The sequence below is a fragment of the Dromiciops gliroides genome, chromosome 4 (assembly GCF_019393635.1).
Source record: "Dromiciops gliroides isolate mDroGli1 chromosome 4, mDroGli1.pri, whole genome shotgun sequence".
NCBI classification, from domain to species: Eukaryota; Metazoa; Chordata; class Mammalia; order Microbiotheria; family Microbiotheriidae; genus Dromiciops; species Dromiciops gliroides.
Window position 1 is genome coordinate 468,727,644 of NC_057864.1, and position 21,548 is coordinate 468,749,191.

Sequence of the window (21,548 nt, forward strand, 5' to 3'; positions counted from 1 at the left end):
CATTCATGAGTATTCAAAGGACTCTTAATGAACAATGCTCTCCACCTCCAGAAAAAGAACTAACCAGCGTCTTTATACAGATAGAAGCAGACTGGTTTTTACATTCTTCACTTTCATTTTTTTTTTAAAGTTCAAGTCCTCTTATACAAAATGACTAATATGGAAATGTTTTATATCACTGAATATGTATAATCCCTATCAGATTGCTTACCATCTCAGGGAGGGAGAAGAAGGAAAGGATAGAATTTAGAACCCAAAACTTAAAAAAAAAAAAAGAATGTTAATTGTTTTTAAATGTAGTTGGGGGGAAATAAAATAAAATATTATTTAAAAAAACAAAACCAAAGAAGGCAACCAGAATTGTGAAGGCTCCAAGACCACGTCGAAGGAGAACTGGCTGAAGGAACTAGACGTGGTAAGCCTGAAGAGACCTTGGTTTTCCCCACTTTGGGAGAATGAGGGCTGGAGAGAGGAACAATGTGATAATTCTGCTGAAATATCTGACCGGGTCCCATGTGCAGAGGGCTTACACTTATACTGCTTGGCTCCGGAGGGCAGAACAAGGACCAGCAAGCAGGTGGAACTTGCAGAGAGAAAAAAGCAATAAGAGTTACACCAATGTAGGTGACATCTATTACAGGAGGCAGTGAGCTCCCCATTGGAAAAGACAGAGGCTGGATGGCTACTTGTCAGGTTCATGAGAGTGGAAATTCTTATTTGAGCACCAGCTGAACTTGATGATCTTTAAGGTCCCTTCCAACTCTGATGTTTTGTGACTCAAGTTCAAAACTGTTGGCTTAATTGCTACTAAGTATATCAAGTTCCTAACAAATTTAGGCAAAATTAAAGTCACATTTTCCCATACTACTTTAAATCATGAGGCAAAAGATTATAACCCATATTTATAGTTCCTTCTTGCACTCCAGTGTCATTCATTTGCAGAGTACTCCCTAACCCCCAAATAAACAAACAGGGTATTGGGAGAAATTGCTCTGCTGAACTCCAACAATTAGTTTCCAATGTGTATTATTCTGAAACTTGAGAACCAGTGAATATTTCTGGAGTCCACAGCTGTGTGAAGTAACTGCAGGTCATGAGACTGTTTTTAGTATTACCCTGGCAAAACTGTATGTTTGGAGACTGAGTGAATCCTAGTCTGAACTTTAAATGTTACTCCAGTAGAATTTTCTTCCAGAGGAGCTTAATCCTAAAATGTTTGACCTTGGGCTTCCAACCATCCTAGTGGTTGGTAGCTAAGGCTCCTCATACAACTCCTTGTGTACACATCATCTTAGGAACTCAAGCTGCACACACTCAAATGCCTTAAAACGGGGGTTGGAGAAAAATCAAGAACATATCACCTGCCAAACAGAAGGCTGGTGTAAAGATAAAACGAAATGATGTAAAGTGTTTTATAAACCTTAGATTCTCACCTTCCCCTCTGTACGGAACTCATTCTTCCTTGCATTTTAGTTTTCATTTTGTCTTTGTAATCCAAGAACTTGACACTTCTTGAATTCAATCAAATGTGTTTAACACAGACGTCTCTGCTTTAGAATGAATTCTAATGAAGCAGAGTCCCTATACATCTGTATATTGCAAGGACTGAGCACAATGACATAATAGATACTTCATAAAGGTTTTTTGAGTAAATAAACAAAAACGTATTAGGAAAAGTCAGCATCATAATCATTAACACAAAAACTAATAATTTAAGTCTGACAGACCCAATCTGCTATCAAGTTGGCAGAGGTAAATAAGAAAGAATGAGGAAGAAACTGTTCTTTTATTTCTAGACCTTATCGCTAAAATTCTTCCCCTTTTTTTGCGGTGCCCAGCTATTTAGGCTTGATCAATAGCAATTTTTTTAAGACTACTGAGGGTGAGTCCTGATGGCAAATACCAAGCAATAAGTATGCCATAAAGTAGACAATTTTGCAATAATTAACCAACGAAGCAGTTAACCTCTTCACTATCAGAGACCCTAATATTAATTACAGATTTTACATTAAGTCAATCTTCCATCTTTTAGGATTTTAAGAGAAGCTAGACTTATACTAATGTTACAATGCAAGAGAATGAACAGTCAGGGAGGATTTTTATCTTTGGGCACAACATTCAGAATAACAAGAGATGCTTCTCTATCTATCAAAAGGTTGTACAGGGGGCAGCTAGGTGGCGCAGTAGATAAAGCACTGGCCCTGGAGTCGGGAGTACCTGAGTTCAAATCCGGCCTCAGACACTTAACACTTACTAGCTATGTGACCCTGGGCAAGTCACTTAACCCCAATTGCCTCACCGAAAAAAAGAAGAAAAAAACAACAACAACAAAACCCCAAAGGTTGTACAGTTATGCCTGTAAATCAAACAACCAATAAAACATTAAATGAATTTACATTTATATTCTTGTTTCCTTCACACTTGTGAAGATGAGTCAATAATATTTTGCATAAAATACTTAAAAAGGAAAATTGTAGCCTTTCATGGTACCGACTCTCTAATTTCCACAATGTACTTATGATTTTATATTTATCTCTTATGTAAGTTATTTTTTAAAAGTTAGGGTCTGAAAAACAACTCTGAAGCTAGCTTATAAACCTACCAAGAAGCTTTGTACACATAAATGGTCTCATCAGCTCTCCATTTACCAAGATCACACTAATTTACAGCTGACACGGAAGAAAACACTGTCATAGGGAAGGCTCATATTGCTCTCACATTGAACTGGTCCTGATTTACTCCATTTATTTCAAGTCAAGACTAATTCCTTTTGGCCCCTAAGCTGGTTAATGAGAGAGAGCCTTAACTTTGTTGTATAATGAGCACATATTTTGATGGCTGCACTTCTTATAACAGCAAGTCAACTGAATTATCATAGCTATTATGTAATAACTTATGATAGCCTCCAGCTAACAATTCCTTTTCTTTATCATTTAAAACATTATATGCTGTTGGCTAGGTAAGATTTAGTGTTTAAGGAAATACAGCTAATTTTAAGCAGGGACCTGATTAAAATTGTAAATTTTATATATGGGAATTCTAAACAAAGCCACATTCTTGTTACATAAATTTTGCAAATGTTAAAAGCTGACTAACATGCAGAAAAGGGCCAAGACTTCTAAATTCATATGCATTACAACTGTGTGTACACAAATGACTGGAATTATCTGTACTAGTTTTTATCCCCCCTGCAGTGCTTTTCTTATGAGAGTCTGAACAACAAAAAAGGTGAAGCCGCCTTACCAGGAGCACTGTCACTGTGGTCCCTTCAAACCTGTGGGAATCTGCAGTTCATGCAAGACAAGAGCTAAGGAAGTGACTTCAGGAAGCAATGAGAGCTGGAATGACTTTGAAAGATCCACAGCCTCTTGGAGTCCCAAGTAGCAGTTTTAAAGTTTCTAACAAAGTTTAGAGACAATGGCTGCCTATGACGCCGCAGCTCCTTAGTACTGAATGTTCTGAGTCCCCAAAGAGTCTAAACAACCAGAGAAGATCTCTCTGACTTGGGCCAGCAGAGAACGCACAAAGCCACTGGAGAATCTGCAATTAGATGATTTCCCTCAGGCCAACCAGATAAATTTCTACTTCACGAAATGTGAACTGCTTCCTTATAAAATAGGCCACCAAAGAGCCTTCAGCCTAGTCAGGTGGAAAGAAAGAAATCATGCTCAAGGACCAAAAGTTCATGAATCCTAAGAGACTGACAACATCCCCTCAAAATCAGTCATGGAACGGCTGTCAATACAATGCTAAAGATCCCATCAGAACAGCCAAACCCCAGCAAGCACAGGCTTACCCGGTTTTCATCATAAATGATTTGGACAATACTGCGGTGTTTCTGCTCCACGGGAGGAGGGGACACAGGCTTCTCTGGCTCTGGAGGCTTAGCAGCTTCTTCTTCAAGTTGTTGCTAAGAAACAGAAAGAAAAAGAAATCAAACATCTGCAGCACGTTACTCCAACTAATAATTAATTAGTCACTAGAGAGAAAACAGGCTACTGAGCAACAGCTGGCTACTTCTGTTGTATAACCATTTAAAAAAAAATCAAATGAACACAAATCCAATAAGAACCATTATTTTCTGTGTTAATAACAACAACAAAAAGAAAGGTGAAAGAGACAGTAGGATGGGAATTGATAAGCATGGAAGCAGTTTTTATATTTTTATTCAAGTAAAAATCACTCTAGAATTTTTTTAAGCATACAAAAAAAATTTTTAAACAGGGAGGTTGGTTATTTCCTCATAAAACTAGGTCACAAATACTCCCCCAAATGGTGGGTTGGGGTTTTTTGTTGTTGGGGTTTTGTTTGTTTGTTTTGGGGGGGGGGGGGGTTTGCAGGCCTATGAGGGTTAAGTGACTTGCTCAGAGTCACACAACTAGTAAGTGTCAAGTATCTGAGGCCAAATTTGAACTCAGCTTATCCTGAATCCAGGGCTGGTGCTCTATCCACTGCGCCACCTAGCTGCCCCCCCTCCAAATGGTTTTTTAAGTGTTTTTAAAGGTGCAAAAAAGCAAATCAAAAAGGATGATTCCATAATAAAGACAAAAATTTTTTTAAAGAGATACAGTTTAGCAACATAATAAGGGATAAACTTTAAAAGGACCATTCTGTTTTAATCATATATTCTAGTTGTGCTTAAACTATCATAAAAATGACAATCACACACATCCTTACCCCATGCCAAATTTTATTAATCTGCCCTGTGAATATTTCATGGAGGAGACTTGCTCCACTAATTATTAATAACTGTACAGAATCTATTGCATCAGTAAATATCTCTCCCTCTTACAACAGAATATAATTTTATGTATGCCTGTATGAAAGGCTTTTTGCTTTTCCTGTTTCAATATGTCATCTTCAGGCCTGTCAGTCTTTTTTTTCTCAACAGTCTCTAATTCCCATCACCCAGGCAACATAGCTTTACTTCATCTCCCCCAGGGTTTGACAGAATGCTAGGCAAAGAGGAGAAGCTCAAGAAATGCAGTTGACTGCTGAGAAAAAACTGAAGAGGTTTCAAAGGAAGGCAATAAAACTGATTCAGTGCCTATCACAGAGAAAGACCACATCATACAAAAATGGGGAAAAGTAACAAGAGTTAAAAAATGTTAATGTGAGGAAAAGTAATTAAATATTTTACAAATTAGAAATTAGAATAACTAGAAATTAGAAAAAAGGAGATGGACTAAAACTGTGGTAAACAAACTCATACAGAGGGTCATTAGTCATCACTAAGATGCACTTCTGAATATGTCTGCTAAATTGTATTTAAAAGGAAATAACATATCAAGATATTTATAGAAATTCAAGAGTTGACCAGTTACTTGCTTAATCGTGAGGCTATGCAGACACTCCTAGAAAATATCTTCTCAGAAACAACCAAAAAGAGATCCCTCTTAGTGATATTCTCTCCAGTATCATACCACGAACAATGGAAAACAATGACTAATTATTGACTAGGCATGTGACCTTTAGGCAGTCACATAACATCTTTGGCCTTAGGAGTTAGACTAGACCATCTCTCAGGGCCCTTCCAATTCTAGTCACAAGATCCAATTATCCCTGACTACCCAAGACTCCTCTATCCTAAAACAAAACAGAACAAAACAGACAAAAAACCCTCCCTTAACTCTAGCATTCCCTCGATATTGTCCTATACCTCTTCCGTTTCCCAGCTAAATGCCTAGAAAAACCTATCTACACTCAATGCCTCCACTGCCTTTTTATTCACTAGCTCCTCAAACCTGTACAATCTAGTTTCTGATTTTATCACTCAACTGAAAGTGCTCTCTCCAAAGTGACCAATGACGCTTTAGTTGTCAAATCTGTTTTCTTGGCTCAGTCCTCAAATTCTTTATCTCCACAGAATGTAAAACCACAGACCAACTTCTACTTTCTTCTAGAGATTTCAAGACATCTTGATCTCCGACTTCTACTCCTTGGTGTACTATTTTGTTTTTATCTATATCCACATAATCATGTAGGGGAGGAGGTACCCCAACATTCTTTCAAGCATCTTTTCATCTCCTCTCTTTAACTGTCAATCCATGAAGATTATGCCTTCATCTGTATGTCCACTCCTCGTCACTCTCTTGAATGCCAGTCACCTGCACTATCACCTATCTACTGGACATTTCACCCTCGATTTCCCATAGGCATTATAACCTAAAGACATCCAAACACATCACCCTATCCCCTTCCCCTCCTCCCTCCACAGACCTAACCCTCTTCTGAATTTCCTCATTTCTGGCAAGGGAACCACCATCCTTCCAATCCCCCAGTTTCACAACCACAGCTTTATCCTCAGCTCTTCAATCTCCATCCACCCACCTAGCCAATATTCATTGAACTTCATTCATGGCTAGATCTAGGTACTGCTACCCACATGCACACAGACACACACATATTCGCGTATGTGCACATATGTATGTGTATGTGGCAGGTAAGTGGCACCACAGTGCACAGAGCACCAAACCCGGAGACAGGAAGACTCTTCTTGAGTTCAAATTTGGCCTCAGACAATGACTCGCTATGGGACCCTGGGCAAGTCACTTCACCTTATTTGCCTAAGTTCCTCATCTGTCAAATGAGCTGAAGAAGGAAATGGCAAGCCACTCCGATATATTTGGTTTTGTTTTAGGATAGAGGAGTCTTGGGTATTCAGGAAAAGTTGGATCAGAGGATTCTAGAATTGGAAGGGTTCTGAGAGATGATCTAGTCTACCTTCAAGAAGTCGGACATGACTGAAACAACAACAATATATGCATAGATGCATGTATATAAAGATATGCTTCTGTGTGAATATACATACACACACACACACACACACACACACACACTCTCTCTCTCTCTCTCTCTCTCTCTCTCTCTCTCTCACATCACATTTGATCCCCTTTACCTTCCTAGGTCAGGACCACATCACTTCTTTCATATGAACTATTTTGAAAGCTTAATTGGCCTCCCTACCTTCTCTCTCTCCCTTCCCTAGACTACTGTCCATACAGCTACCAAAGTGAGCTTTCTAAAGCACACATCTGAGCACACAATTCTCCTACACAAATTCCATTGGCTCTCTATTGCTTCTAGGATCAAATGTAACCCCCACTGATGGTATTGGAGGTCCTTCATACTTCAGTTAATAGGTATTTATTAAGCAACTTTTCTGTGCCAGGTACCATGAGAAGAAAGATGACAAATGAAACACTGCCTACTCACAGGGAGCTTACACTGTGAGTACGGATATAAGGATGCACAACATAACTATAAAGAGGAATAAATACAAACCAAACTGAAGTAGGACAATGTGAGGCAGCACTTCCCTCCCCACTGTCTGGGCGCCATCTGACTGCCCTCACCCTCTTGCTGCTGCTCCTCCCGTCTCTTTCCTTCTGCTCCTCCCGTCTCTTTCCTTCTGCTCTGGCCTGCTAACTCCATACCAACTTCTTTCAAGACTTAGCCTGAGTACCAGCTGCTATGTGAAGCTTTCCCAAGGTCCCCAGGCACAAATGCCTCCTTCTCCAAACCACCTTGGGTTCATTTTGTTATGTTCTGTACACACCTACTTATTTACAGTACATACTGTCTCCTCCCAAATAGAACGGAAAGTTCTTGAGAAGAGGAACTGGTTCATTTCTGTCTCTGTCTCCATCAGTCCTATCCCATTGCCTAGCACTTCTTAGGTGCTCTTAATAAATGCTTACTGATTGAACCATCCACCTGTCATAGTCTGAGTAATGATCAGAAGTTTAGAAAACTTCTAGAAAGAGAGAATAGTTCTGTGGCAACTCTGAGGACTGAGATTGTGTGTTCTCTAATCAAACCAGATCCTAGTCTATCAAAGTTCTGTTTCTGGTCTAGACTAACACATCAACATACAGAATGGAACCAAAATTTCTTATTGTATATGAGTGAAGTCAACATTTATCTAAAACAAACTGAGTTCCACATATTTCCTTTACTCTGGTGTCCTTCAATCCCAAATGATTATTCTTTCCTAGGCTTTACTAAGCCCTTTTAACATCTGGCATCCATGCCCATTTTACCTTTTCCTCTTAAATCCTAAAGATCTGAAAGGGACCTTAGACATCATCCAGTCCAACACTCTTATTTTACTGATGAGGAAAATGAGCCTTAATTGACTTGCCCGGGGGACAGCTCGGTGGTGCAGTGGGTAGAGCACCGGCCCTGGAGTCAGGAGGACCTGAGTTCAAAGTCTGCCTCAGACTTACTAGCTGTGTGACCCTGGGCGAATCACTTAACCCTCGTGGCCTCACCAAAACAACAACCAAAACAACAACAACAATTGACTTGCCTGAGGCTATACTAAAATAAAAAGAAAGAAATTGTTACCATGTGCCAAGCATGCTAAACTCCTACAAGCGCTATGCTAAACTCCTGCGTATACAACTACAAAGAGACACAATCTCTGGTCACAAGGAGCTAACATTCTAATAGGAAGTTTGGGTTTGGGAAATCACAAGGGCAGTGAGTTGGCACAGCACGGTCAATTAAGATTCCTTTCTAGAAGTAAAGGTATGATTACCATGCCCAGAGCAAGAGGTGGAGAAGAGGTAGATATACAGAGAGTTAACAGTCAACATAGCAAGATAACTAAGCAGATAGTTGAGAGGGCTGGAAAAGTGATGTAGGGCCTGGAATCTGGGGCCAGCTCTATATATCTGGTTAAATTGGACTCCTTTGCACTTGGCCACCCATCAAGATGCCTAGGACCCAGTAGGGAAGGGGGAGTGCCAAAGATTCCAAAAATGAGTGAAACGGCTTAACAGGAGTTTGGGGCATAGATTCTGGTGGTTCAGTGAATAGGTTGATGGTCCACGAGGGGAGAAGTAGTGCTACAGTGGCCGGCCACTGGCAAGCTGGCCTGAGTAAATGGCTGGAGGGGATGTGAAGGAAGCACAGTCTGTGACATGAGTGAGACCAATGAGACGGGGCAGAACAAGGACTGAGAGAGTGAAGAACTGGGAAAGGGGGTGGACTAGCCATGGGGCACAACTGAGGGACAACCCAAGGATGCTAGTGGTACCCTCTAAATGTCAAGTAAATAGAGGAAAGTCTCCAGTACGTTGAGCAGATCCAGGGTGGAACATGTGTGTGTGTGTGTGTGTGTGTGTGTGTTTTGGGTTTTTTTTGCGGGGCAACGAGGGTTAATTGACTTGCCTAGGGTCACACAGCTAGTAAGTGTCAAGTGTCTGAGGCCAAATTTGAACTCAGGTCCTCCTGAATCCAGGGCTGGTGCTCTATCCACTGAGCCACCTAGCTGCCCCCCAGTGTGGAACATTTATGAAAGGAGAAAATGGGGAGATGTCAACTAGATGATTTGAGAGATTTAAAACTGGAAGAATGCCTAGACATTTAAGAGTAGTCAGTAACAGTCCAATGTCACTGGGGCAAAAGGTTTTTAGTAGAGTAGGCCAGAGATCTGTTTTACTCTTCTAACATTTTTATCAATGACATGAATAAAGGTGTAGAGAGCACGCTCATCAAACATGCAAATGACAAAACTTTATGAAGCATAGCATCCCTCTATAAAGTCACTTTAGCGAGACTAAGAACCCTTGCCACCTGGCAAGTCAGACATACCACAGTGTAGGCCTCAAGGCAACAGAGGCATCCTGTTGTGTTCTGATCAAGTAGACTTCCCAGAAACTAACTTTAAAAAAAAAAAAAGATTTCTCTGGATTTCTCCGTGGGGGTGGGGGAGGCTCCGTGGAGGAGGAGATAGAGAAGAGGCCTCTCAGAGTCAAGAGGACCCAGGCTCAAAGCCAGCCTCCAACAAGCCCTAACAGTGTGACCTCTGGCAAATCATTTTACTACTTCAGTAGCCCAGGCAACTCCCCCAAACCCTAAGCTATAGAAGAGGTACTGGCCTGCACTGAGGAGATGGTTCCTCACTACAAACTCCTTATGCCCATAAAACCAAAAGTCTGAGCCCCCAAAGCACTATCAAATGCTACATTTAAATTAATTCTAAACATAAACAACTAACCATACTTTTGTAGTCTTCCCTTTAGTCTTCTCCTGGCATTATTGTTGGTACAGTGGATTAAGGTCAGAGGACCTGGGCTTACACTGTAGCTCTACCATTGGCACAGACTGGGCCTTAGGCTACAAGGTCAGGGAGCTGACCCAAGAGGCCTCGAAGGTCCCTTTCCACTCTGAAGCTGCAGTCCTACCCCAAACTTGAGAAGAATGAACTAACACTGCAGTTCCAAGTGAGTTAGACTCTACCAAGCCTCTGGCTGGGCTCCACACCGAGTCTACACCTACAGGCTTTTGCTCTATGCTTTCTTGGCAGAGTAAATTTTTTTCAAAGGTTCACCAAGTCAACCAGTGGCGCTTACGCCCCAAAGGCTCTCTGTGCTCTGCTTCACAACATTCAGCAAAAGCCTGAAAAGAGAAAAATGGCCACCATGAAGGCCAGAGATTTTGCCACCCAGAACACCCAGGACTGGGGCCTTTGGATTCCAATAAGAAAAAAGGTTGTCTATTTTTACTATTTTTTTTTACTTGACTTTTTTATTTTACTATTTTTTTCTTTTTGATAAGGCTTCCTCTTCCTTCTTATATGATATTTCCTTGATACCTCATATAGCTGATCCACGAATCCGTTAGCTCTAAAAGGATCAAATAGAAGCTACTTTTAATTAAAAGCTTACCAACTTTTAAAATACATTTAAATGAAATAATAAGGCTTGTTCATCAATGCACTAATGAAACTATTCTCTGTTTCTATTAATGAAGCTGGTTAGAGTCAAAAGCTGGGCTTTTGCAGCATCTACCAGGCCCAGACCACTAGTTGTTGCACAGGTGATCCCCTAATACAGTACGGTTTAAACCCACTTTCACCACCCATTTTCCAATCCCTGATTACTCTGAACGCATCCGCAACGCTTCATTATATGAGGAACAATTCAAAATGTTGGTTTACACTGTAATTAGCAACAGAAATTGGGAAAACCAGTTCATCAACCCGCTTGTTTAGAAGAACCAATTTTCAAAACAGTTTGTAGTTGATTTAAGTCATTTTACTTGTAAAGTAGGCCAAGTCACCTGTCTACCTCCCAAATTAATCTTACACTGGCCCTAGGGCAATGACTTGATGTCTCAGGGTTTCCTACCAACGCTTTAAAACTGCAGGGGGGGGGAGTGAAGGTATAGACATGTTTTTACCCAGATCTTCCCACACTAATGAGGTCATGGGTCATGGGTCCAGTGTGACCACACCTCCATTCAAGTTTAGGTCTTCATTAATGAAGGCCCATGAGTTAGTAGGACAAGCGAGACAACTCCTGTGCTCGAAGAGTGTCCAATTTAACCTGGGCCCAGGCACAGGACAGCAGGGTGTGACAAAAGCATTCAGGAGGCAATGTAACATGCAGGCGGGAAGTCAAGGGCAGCTCCAGGAGGAATCTGAACTGGGCTTTGGAGCAACATAAAATTTTAAAGGGCAGAGATGGACAGAGGAAACAACATTTGGGGGGGGGGGGGGGTGTTGCATGCATGTATTCTGTTTGGGAAGAGTCAATGATTCCATTCAGCTAAAGGTGGAGCTCTGCCGAGAGGATGGACAGAGCTAGAGATCTTCAATGGTGAGTCTGGGCTTTATTCTACAGGCAATGAGGGGGTGGGGGAGGCACCCAGGCATCAAAGGCTTCTGATAACCCAGGGCAACCAGGCTGTGCTCTGGAAGATGAACTTAGCAGCAGCCCATGTCAGAGGAAGAAATGCAGGAATAAAGTTGGGTCCCAGCAGGGGCAATACAAACAATGTGAAAACCTGACAAATTTACTGACCTGTTTCTTTTTCAGTTTGAGAATCTGCTGCTCTACCTTTGCAATTTCTCGATCCACCCGGTCCATGCTCTGTATTAACTCTTCCTTGGAAAGTTTGGAAGGAGAAGCATTCTGGTCATCTCCACAGGGCTGGCCGGAAATAGGAGAAGATGGGGCTTCATGTTTGCTTCCGAAAGCTGGCTCCTTGAGAAGAGAATCAATGGGGCCAATGATGAAAAGAGGTTTCTCTCAAATAACCAGTCAAAATTTGAAAAAAACAAAAAAGAAGAGACCACAAACTTACATCTTATGGACATCATGCTATTCTAAAGCAATAAAGGCTTAGCTGACTTAATGGTTCGAGAGGGAAAATATCTGAGATGATCTAGTCCAACCTACTAATTTCTTCAGTAACAATTTAAACATCAAGTAAATCTGTGCTACAGCAACTTTTCTTAGAATATGAATGGCCTCTGGGATCATCCTTTTCAAAACTTCTGTATTGATGTCTTTTGTCTTTGTGTCACATTCACTTACCAATACATTTGGTCCTTTCCCCTTCCCAGAGACAACCTTTTCAACCATGCATAAGAAGAGAGAGAATTAATGTGTGCCAACCAAAGCATGTTTGTACCCACAGTCCTCTACCTCTACAGCCTCTCTCTATGTGGGGCCAACCTGACGCTTTTAATTTCTGTTGTTACTATTTCTTAATAACGTTGTTGTGGCCATTGTGTATGTTGTTTTCCTGGCTCTGCTGCCTTCAGTTAATATTCAGTCGAGCCAAGCTTCTCCACTGTCTTCATATTCATCGTGTTTTACAATGCTGAATTATTCCATTACCTCCATGTACCAAAATTGGTTTAGCCATTTCTTCAGTCAACGGGCTCTGCTCTGAGGTCTCTGTCATTATATAAAGTGCTGCTATAAATATTTTGGTGCATAAATGGACCTTTCCTTCTCAGCATAATTTCAAATCACTTTACAAAATGGTTCGACTGATTCATAGCTTCATAAATAAGATGTTAGATTATCTGTATTTCTACTATCACTCCTTCAACATTGATTATTCTCATCATCTACTTTTCCAATTTGCAAAATGTGAAGGAAAACCTCAGGGTTGTTATAATTTGCATTTGTCCTAATAGTGATTTGATTTGATTTTTTGCGGGGCAATGAGGGTTAAGTGACTTACCCAGGGTCACACAGCTAGTAAGTGTCAAGTGTCTGGGGTCGGATTTGAACTCAGGTCCTCCTGAATCCAAGGCCAGTGCTTTATCCATTGCACCACCTAGCTGCCCCCTAATAATTTTTTTAAGGAATCTTTCAATTCAGTGCTTTTTGATAGCTGACAATTTTTTGAAAACTTTGTTCATATTCTTGACCACTTACCAATTGGAGAATGGCTCTCAGTCTTAATTTTTGTTAGTTCTTTATATATTTTGGATGTTAGGTTCTTTTCTTATGCAAAGACTTTCCTCCCAACTAACCACTTCCTTTCTTACCCTAGTTGCACTATTATCTCAGCTACCTATTTTTTATCTTTCATGATCATTTCTGTCCCTTGTTTGGTTGGGAATTTTCCTCTAAGCCAAAGCTGTGAAATGTACTCGATTTAATTTTCTAGTTATTAAAATTTCTTCACATTCTTTCATCTAGGGATTTTAAAAAAATATTCAAGTCCTATCTCTAAATGTAACTAGAAAATAATAAAATATCTATATGAGAAAAAAAAAATTCAAGTCACAGGGGCAGCTAGGTGGCGCAGTGGATAGAGCACTGGCCCTAGAGTCAGGAGGACCCAAGTTCAAATGCGGCCTCAGACACTTAACACTTACTAGCTGTGTGACCCTAGGCAAGTCACTTAACACCAATTGCCTCACCCCAAAAAAATAAAATAAAATTCAAGTAACACATCCACCCTGAACTTAACTGTGGTATGTAGTATAAAGTGTTAATCTAAACCTAAGTTCTGTCTAATTCCTGTCCAGTTTTCATAGCATCTTATCAAACAGGGAATTACTGTTAATACCTTTTTAAAAATAGAAGTCACACAACTCATCCTTGACTTTGAGAATCCAAGAGCTATCTATGGGTATAAACGGAGAAGGAGTAAAGCAAGCCAGCCTCATGAAAACAGCCCTTATTCTGAAGACTGAAGGAAGGAGCCAGCCATCTTCTTGGCTGCTTCTTTCGACTTCAGTAGGTCCTACAGCCCGTGCCTTGGGTAAAAGGTGTCACTACTCTCTGTGTGCCCAAAGTGAGATGGCGAAGTTGGAGAACACAAATGACAATGTCTGACAAGCATCCTAATACTTCTTGGCCCTTCCCCAAGCTGCCCTGCTGACTGTTTACCATACCACAGATCCCTCTTCACTCTGAAAACCTGAACTACTTTTCACACTGGAAATAACTCAAGGTCCAACCTTCTCATTGGCTGGCTCTTCCCAGAAGCTTCCCAGGCCAAAGATGTCTGTCTCTCCCAGATGTCCACCTGACTCCCCTCAAAAGGACTTTCTCTCTCCTGCTCCAAGGTGGCTACCATTCCTCTCCGCCTTCTTTCCATCTTCCTGTAACATACTGTCTTGCTCCACTGGAACATAAGTTCCTTGGGAACAGGAAGTGTCTTTCTGCATGTATCTGTATTTTCAGCATTGGCACAGTACATAAAATAGTGCTTAATAAATGCTTATTGATCCTTAAGCTTGAAGATTTTATCATTTTGCCGAAGACACAAGCCCATTCCACCAGTTAAGAGAAAACAATGGAGATGTGGCCATGGATGCTAATGACACTGAAACCTGCCCTTGGTCAATAGTGCAGAAATGTAAGCAGATACAGTGGATAAGCCATATTCTGAGAACAGACTTCCACTGTTAGAACAGCATGATAACATCTAGAATGATTGAGCACAACTCCTCAGAGGATATACATGACATCTCATTGTATTCAACAGAGGCTACACAAAAACGTTTTACACATGGAATTGTGGGAAATCAGACATCCATGCCACTGGATTTTAGAGGTAGTGACTTGCCAGGGGTCACAGTGGAGGGAAGTGGATAATCTAACTCCTATCTTCCTGATGGTGAGACCAGGGCTCTTCGTAGCATGTTGGCCAGCTGCCTTGATCACCCCAGTTTCAAATGCTCAGGCAAATTTCCAGAATTTGTGGATTTAGAAAGGAGCTCAGAGGTCCTCTTGTCCCACTTAGGTCTGTCTCCACAGGAATCTCTTCTAAAGGATCACCCGCCTCTGCTTGAAAATCTCCAGAAGGGCCCCTTCTCTCTCTTCAAGGAAGACTCAAGTCTTACTCAGAAGCCTTTCAATAGCCACTGCAGTTCCAAAAGACAGGTGACCAGAACACAAGTCCTGGCCAGTCCTTGAAGGCTGCAGCACAGGCCTGATGACCAAGTGCAGTCATTCAGTAATCCTGTAGCTCTCCTACTAATAACTCCCCATCTTACACAAATACTCTTAACTCCAAGGGACAAACAGGAGACAGAAAGTTTCAGGCAAGTCAAACTAGCACCACCACCACCCTGACCGTCATCCCTCTCCATGCAACTCGATGGAGGTGCCCCTGGACTCTCGATATGAGAGCCTTCAGAACAGGAGGGACCCTCAGGCCATCAGACCTGCTTCCAGTCCAGACCCTGTAGTCACCACTGTAGGAAAAGAGCCCACCTTTCTTACCACTGGCAATGACTGCTGGTCAGCTGCCATCCGTGTATCCTCAGTATCAGAGCCCTGGGATGGCAGCACCCCCTACACCACCAGTCCAACTTCTAGCCCAGCCCTCATAGCCATCACCCCAGGAAGGAAATACTGTGGAGAAGGGTGTGACTATTCCCACCAACTGCCGATTACCATCCATAGAGTTGGCAAACCAGCCTATCTGATGCAACAGAGGAACCTGGGGAAGAGACGAAAAGCAGCATGTACCAGGCAAATCAAACCACCACCACCACCACCATCACTACTTTGACCACCATCTCCCTTCCTTAGACCCTGACAGAGAGAGTCCAGGGTTCTGAGCTTTGGGTATATGAGTGCTTCCAACCCCTATGCAGGTACAGCCTGACACTTGTTCCTGCAGGTGCTGCAACTATATCAACTGAAGACCCAGGAAAGAAAATTCTTGTCACCCAAGTCCTTAGCATTGTCAAATGGTTCAAAATCAGAAACTGGCAAGACATTATCAGTGAAAATAGCATTAAAGAGGAGGCCTTGCTCTCTGCTTTGCTGCTGCACTCCAAGGACAGCTGGCCTTTCCCACACGCTCTGCAGCAGAGACCTGTCACATGTGTGACCTGCCCCCTTAGAGTATCAGATGCTTAGGAACATGGACAGTCTGACATTTCTATCTGTACCCTCAATGCTTAGCCACTTGGGTGCTACAGTGGATAGAGCACTGAGACTGGAAGGCAGGGAGAAGTGAGTTCAAATTCAGCCGCAGATACTTGCGGGCTGTATTTCTCCAGGCAAATCACTTGATTTGTTTGCCTCAGTTTCCTCAATTTCAAAATGAGGATCATAATAGCACTGACCTCCCAGAGTTGGTGAGAGGCTCAAAGGAGATCAGATCTGTAAAATGCTCAGCACAGTGCCTGGCACATAAGCAGGGGTTTATTAATCCTTCCCCCCCCCCCCCCGCCCCTTAGCACAGTGCTCATGCACACAGGAAGCACTTGATAAATGCTTCCTTCATGTATCCCTGTTCATTTCTCCTTGTATCTCCAAATGAACCGGAATCTCCCACACTTCAAAAGGCTGGCTTAGACTCCTACCTTTGGTGGGTTCTCTTCACCCTCTTCACCTTGACCCTCTTTGCTTGCCATCCACAGTATCTCTTAGCTCCTTACAATATGGCTTTTGCCCTCAACATTCTCTTTTTAAAATTCATCTTATTCTAAATATAGTAATCCAGAAAAATTCAAACAAAATTTTTAAATGGCCATACATAAAACCATATACTCCTGATTACCAAAAATGTGTTTACCAATGTATCTATTTATTTTAACAAAACAGTATGAGAATAATACCGCTTGCTAGATTTCCTCTTATCTTCTGAGTGCTTTTAAAGATTCTTTTAGCTTTGTAACGGAGCAGAAACCCATGGACATGTTATTTGTCTGATTTGTCTTCCCTCATTCTACTTCATTTCATTTAAGTCTTCCCCCATGTCTCTGTGGTCTTCATACTGGTCATTTCTTATAGAGTGGTAAACAATCCCATCACGTTCACATATCACCATTTTTCATTCATACACCAACCACTAGTCACATGGTCATTGCCATTTTTTGGTCACTACAAATAAAGCAGTTATGAAAAATTTTGCACATATAGCTCTTTCCCCCACCCCTTTCAATAACATCTTAAAAGTCCTGATAGTAGAATCACGGTATCAGAGGAAGAAATCTTATAGCTCCTTTCGAAAACTAATTTATTGTTCTCTAAAAATGCTACATCAGGGGCAGCTAGGTGGCACAGTGGATAGAACACTGGCCCTGGATTCAGGAAGACCTGAGTTCAAATCCAGCCTCAGACACTTAACACTTACTAGCTGTGTGACCCTGGGCAAGTCACTTAACCCCCATGGCCCCGCAAACAAACAAACAAACAAAAATGCTACATCGTCTTACAGCTCCTTTCGAAAATTGCTTTATTGTTCTCTAAAGATGCTACATCATTTCATAGCTTCACCAGTAGTATAAGTCTGGCAGTTTCACAGCCCCACCAACACTGAATTTTATCTTTCTTTGAATCTTCTTTTCCCCAATTTAATAGTTATCAGATAATAGCAATCAATAATAACAGTAATCAATAATAATCAGATGGTATTACAGAATTGATTCAATTGGCATTTCTCTCATCATTTGTTGTTTTCAGTCATGTCTGACTCTTCATGACCCGATTTGGGGTTTTCTTGACAAAGATACTGGAGTGGTTTTGCCATTTGCTTCTCCAGTTCATTTTTACTGATGAGGAAACCAGGCAAACAGAGTTAAGTGACTTGCCCAGAGTCCCACAGCTAGTATCTGAGGCCATATTCGAACTCAGGAAGAAGAGTGAGCCTGACTCTAGGCCCAGCACTCTATGCACTATGGCGCCACCTAGCTGCCCCTATCTTTTACCATTAAAATATGCACAATTTCAAACTGTTCCTCCCAAGGTTTCTTCTAATGACCAAAGTCAATAACTTCATTTTCAGTCCTGTATGTAACCTTGTTGAGTAGGCCTTACTTCTGGATACCACTTCCTCCTTAACTTAAGAGAGTAACTACTTTCTTGGGGAGCTTTTCCAACCGTCTCAATCATCTTCATCTCCTTTCTAATCACAACACCTTACGGCCAGGATTGGCCTTGGCCTTGGGAATCTGGATTTCTCCACAAGTTTTGCTCACGATGGTGTACTTGTAGAGGTGGTGATCATCACATTAGTTTCCATTCATTTATCTATAAAATGGGGAGATGAGTGTGATATCCTTTCTAATTCTAACATCCAATGATAAGCAAATGAACTGTCAGACTCCCTCATATGGTTAGAACTAACACCAAATTTGAGGCCAAGTGATATGAATTTGAATCCAGCCTGACTGAGCAGTTGTGTGTGACATGAACAAATTAAGTTATTTCTCTGAGTTTCAGTTTCCTCAGCTGTCAAATTGTTGCAATGATAATAAACATGCTACCAATGTTGTGGGGAAACACATTTTTTAAACTTTAAACAATAATAAAAATGTGAACTATTAGGGAAAGCAAGCTATGTCCCCACTAAAAAACAGATAGGCGACCCTATAAAATTGTAAAACCACATAGAAAAACATAGCAAAAGTCTTCCTGAAATAGCTGGTGTTCAGCTATGGTACATTTAATTTGACTGTGACTGCAAACTGTGGGGTACAGAAAGCTCCCAAAGATGAACAAATTCTGAAATATTAAAGTTCCTGGTACTTTCAGGTTGCCTCACTTCTTTCAGGCTAAAAAGAACCGTGCCACCATGTCTTACAGAGCTCAGAGAATGGGCCACGTTCTCCTTTAACTACAAACAAAACCTCTGCCATTTCCTGAAGATCTGATTATTCAAGACCTTGCTGTGACACTTGTCTCCTGTGACTTCCTACTTACACAGCCACTGCAACCATTTCTATTTTCCATCAGTCGTGGATAAAATGATCTTTGTTATCGACATAAAGTACTCTCTGCAGTAAAGTTTCCTTAGTGGATGCAGAGGGCTGGATAAACCAGACTACTGCACAACGGAGATGAACATCCTGGTTATTTACCAGATTATGAGCCTAAAAAGTGAATGTGTCTATATCAAAGCCTTCAAGAAATCCTAGTAAAAAGACTCCAGGAAACGTCTGGAGATCCAATGTGTCAATTTTCTATTACCCACAATGAACAATATTCCCTAATACAGGACAGAGAATGCTTTTAGCGGAATGAAATGTACATATAGGGGAGAGCAAGCGAAATTACGTTTTAGTAAGCCGACATTAGCAAAAGAAGTTTAAGGGTAAAAAAGTGAATGGTCTTCAAACATATGATGGGAGCAGAAGGAAACAAGTTAACTGTTCATTCTGCTCTTCTGACCTGAGCAAAATAAAATGCTCAGAAACAAGAAGACGTGGGGTTCAATTATACCAGAGAATTCCAAAAGTCAGGCTAGGTTAAAGTGACAAGCATACCCAATGTTTCTAAAATTATTATGAGGTTTAAAGTTACATCAATGGCTGCATTTGTATATAAAAGTTATCTAAACAGAATTACTAAATGGGCCTTCAAATCTTTCAACTTCAATTTTGTCTGTTACATGCTATGCTGTTACCTTATTTTCCCAGGGCTCAGGGCAACTGGGGTACAAGACAACCCGACTAAGTAAAACCCCAGTAACAGAGAAATTATAGTTATTCCAATATGAGCTAAACGAGGTTTTCTTTATATTACCCATAGGGAAAATTTATTCAATAAATTAATAGTATAAAATAACACTTGTCATAGAAAAGTTTACATTAAGAGAATCAATTTTCTAGTGTTGACCTACTGTGATGGACTAGATTCTTCTCACCAATGCAATGGTACAGAAGAGTTCCAGGGAACTCATGATGGAAGAGGATCTCCAAATCCAAGAAAAAAAAAAAAAAAGAACTGTGGAGTAGATGCTGAATGAACCATACTATTTCTTTTGTTTGGGGTGCTGATGTTTTTCTATTTTGAGATTTTTCGTCATTGCTCTGATTTTTCTCTTATAACATGACTAATGCAGAAATATGTTTAATGTTATTATGTGTGTGTGTATGTATGTATATATATATATATATATATAAATAAAACCTATATCAGATTACCTGCTGTCTAGGGGAGGGGGAGGGAGGGAGAAAAATCTGTAATTGGAAAGCTTGTATAAACAAAAGTTGAGAACTATCTTTACATGTAACAGGAAAAAAAAATAAAATACTTTATTAATTTAAAAAAGAGAGAGAGAATCCATTTTCAAGCCCCTGACAAGTACCCTTAGAAAAATATTGCTGATTACCAGTCTCAACTGTTCCTCATTTGAAGTTAAGTCCTGCAGTGCCTTGATTTGGCCACATTTCCATGCCTTAGTATGCTTTACTATTTATATTCAAAAGCAATAAAATTAGAATCCAGATGGGCTTGCCTTTTTCTCTCCATAAATGACTTCAAACAAGTAAAATGTATTGAACCTAGAGCTTGACTGGGCAATATTTACCAGTGAGGGGTGGGGGGAAGTTAATGTGCGATTTATAAGGAAATAACTAGAAAATGGAATAATCTTTCGTACAGAGTACTGTTATTGCCTGGCAGGTAAAAGATGGCCACCAGGTAAGGATTTTTTTTTTTTAAAGAAAAAAGAGAGATGAATGAAATGCCAAAAACAATATAAAATGTCCATCCTTCATTTCTGAGTTTCTGCAGCAGGATCTAGCAGTTATGTTGGGGTGGGGGCTGTGGGGGGTGGGGGTGGGGGACAGAGAATACTGTGCAGAATCTTTACACCTTATATCAGTTCATTGCCAAAGCTCCTGTATAAGAGGAAATGCTAAGGAAAACGATAAACACATATGAACTGGAACAAATCTGTTGACATTTGAGAAGTGATGGGTTCTCATTCATGACAAAAGTGGATCCACCATAGTTAAACTCTACCACCTTCCAATGCTTGGTAAACTAGGAGTGCAAAGGCATTTAAAATTAAACAGAGAAAAAGGAAAAGAGTGGCAATGAAACATTCAAAACATCCACAGAGAACAGAAGGAAATTCAGAAGGGAACGCTGACAAGTTGGGGAGGCCTGTGCTACATGGCTGAAATAGAAAATATACTTTTAGAGAAAATCTGTAATAATATATCATTCTCTTTTTGTTTTTCTTTGCATATAGAAAGGATTGGCTGTTGATGTTTGTCAAGTTCACAATTCTAATTTTTAAAAGGAAAGTGTAGATAGAAAATAAAGGAGGAAGGAAGATTTCCTGAACCAGATAAAATGCAGCCTGAAGAAATCCATTGTAGAAGTGACTCGATTTTCTCTTTCTCTCTCTTTTTTTTTTTTGGGGGGGGGGGGTGGGGGTGGGGCAGGCAGGCAGGCAATGAGGGTTAAGTCACCTGCCCAAGGTCACATAGCAAGTAAGTGTCAAATGTCTGAGGCTGGATTTGAACTGAGGTCCTCCTGAATCCAGGGCCAGTGCTTTATCCACTGCACCACCTATCTGCCCCTGGGTGTCAATTT

At 40.8% G+C, this 21,548-nt stretch overlaps 1 protein-coding gene across 15 annotated transcripts in view; it reads right to left on the reverse strand.

Annotated features, from left to right (window-relative positions):
* NCOR1 (nuclear receptor corepressor 1) overlaps positions 1–21,548 on the reverse strand; it is a 189,107-nt gene that overhangs the window by 121,349 nt on the left and 46,210 nt on the right. For all 15 annotated transcript variants that reach the window (XM_044002710.1, XM_044002704.1, XM_044002701.1 and 12 more), the window contains exons 5-6: positions 11,814–11,996; positions 3,797–3,910 (exon numbers count right to left, since the gene is read on the reverse strand). In XM_044002710.1, coding sequence (XP_043858645.1) covers positions 3,797–3,910; positions 11,814–11,996 — 297 coding nt within the window. The remainder of the gene's footprint in view (positions 1–3,796; positions 3,911–11,813; positions 11,997–21,548) is intronic.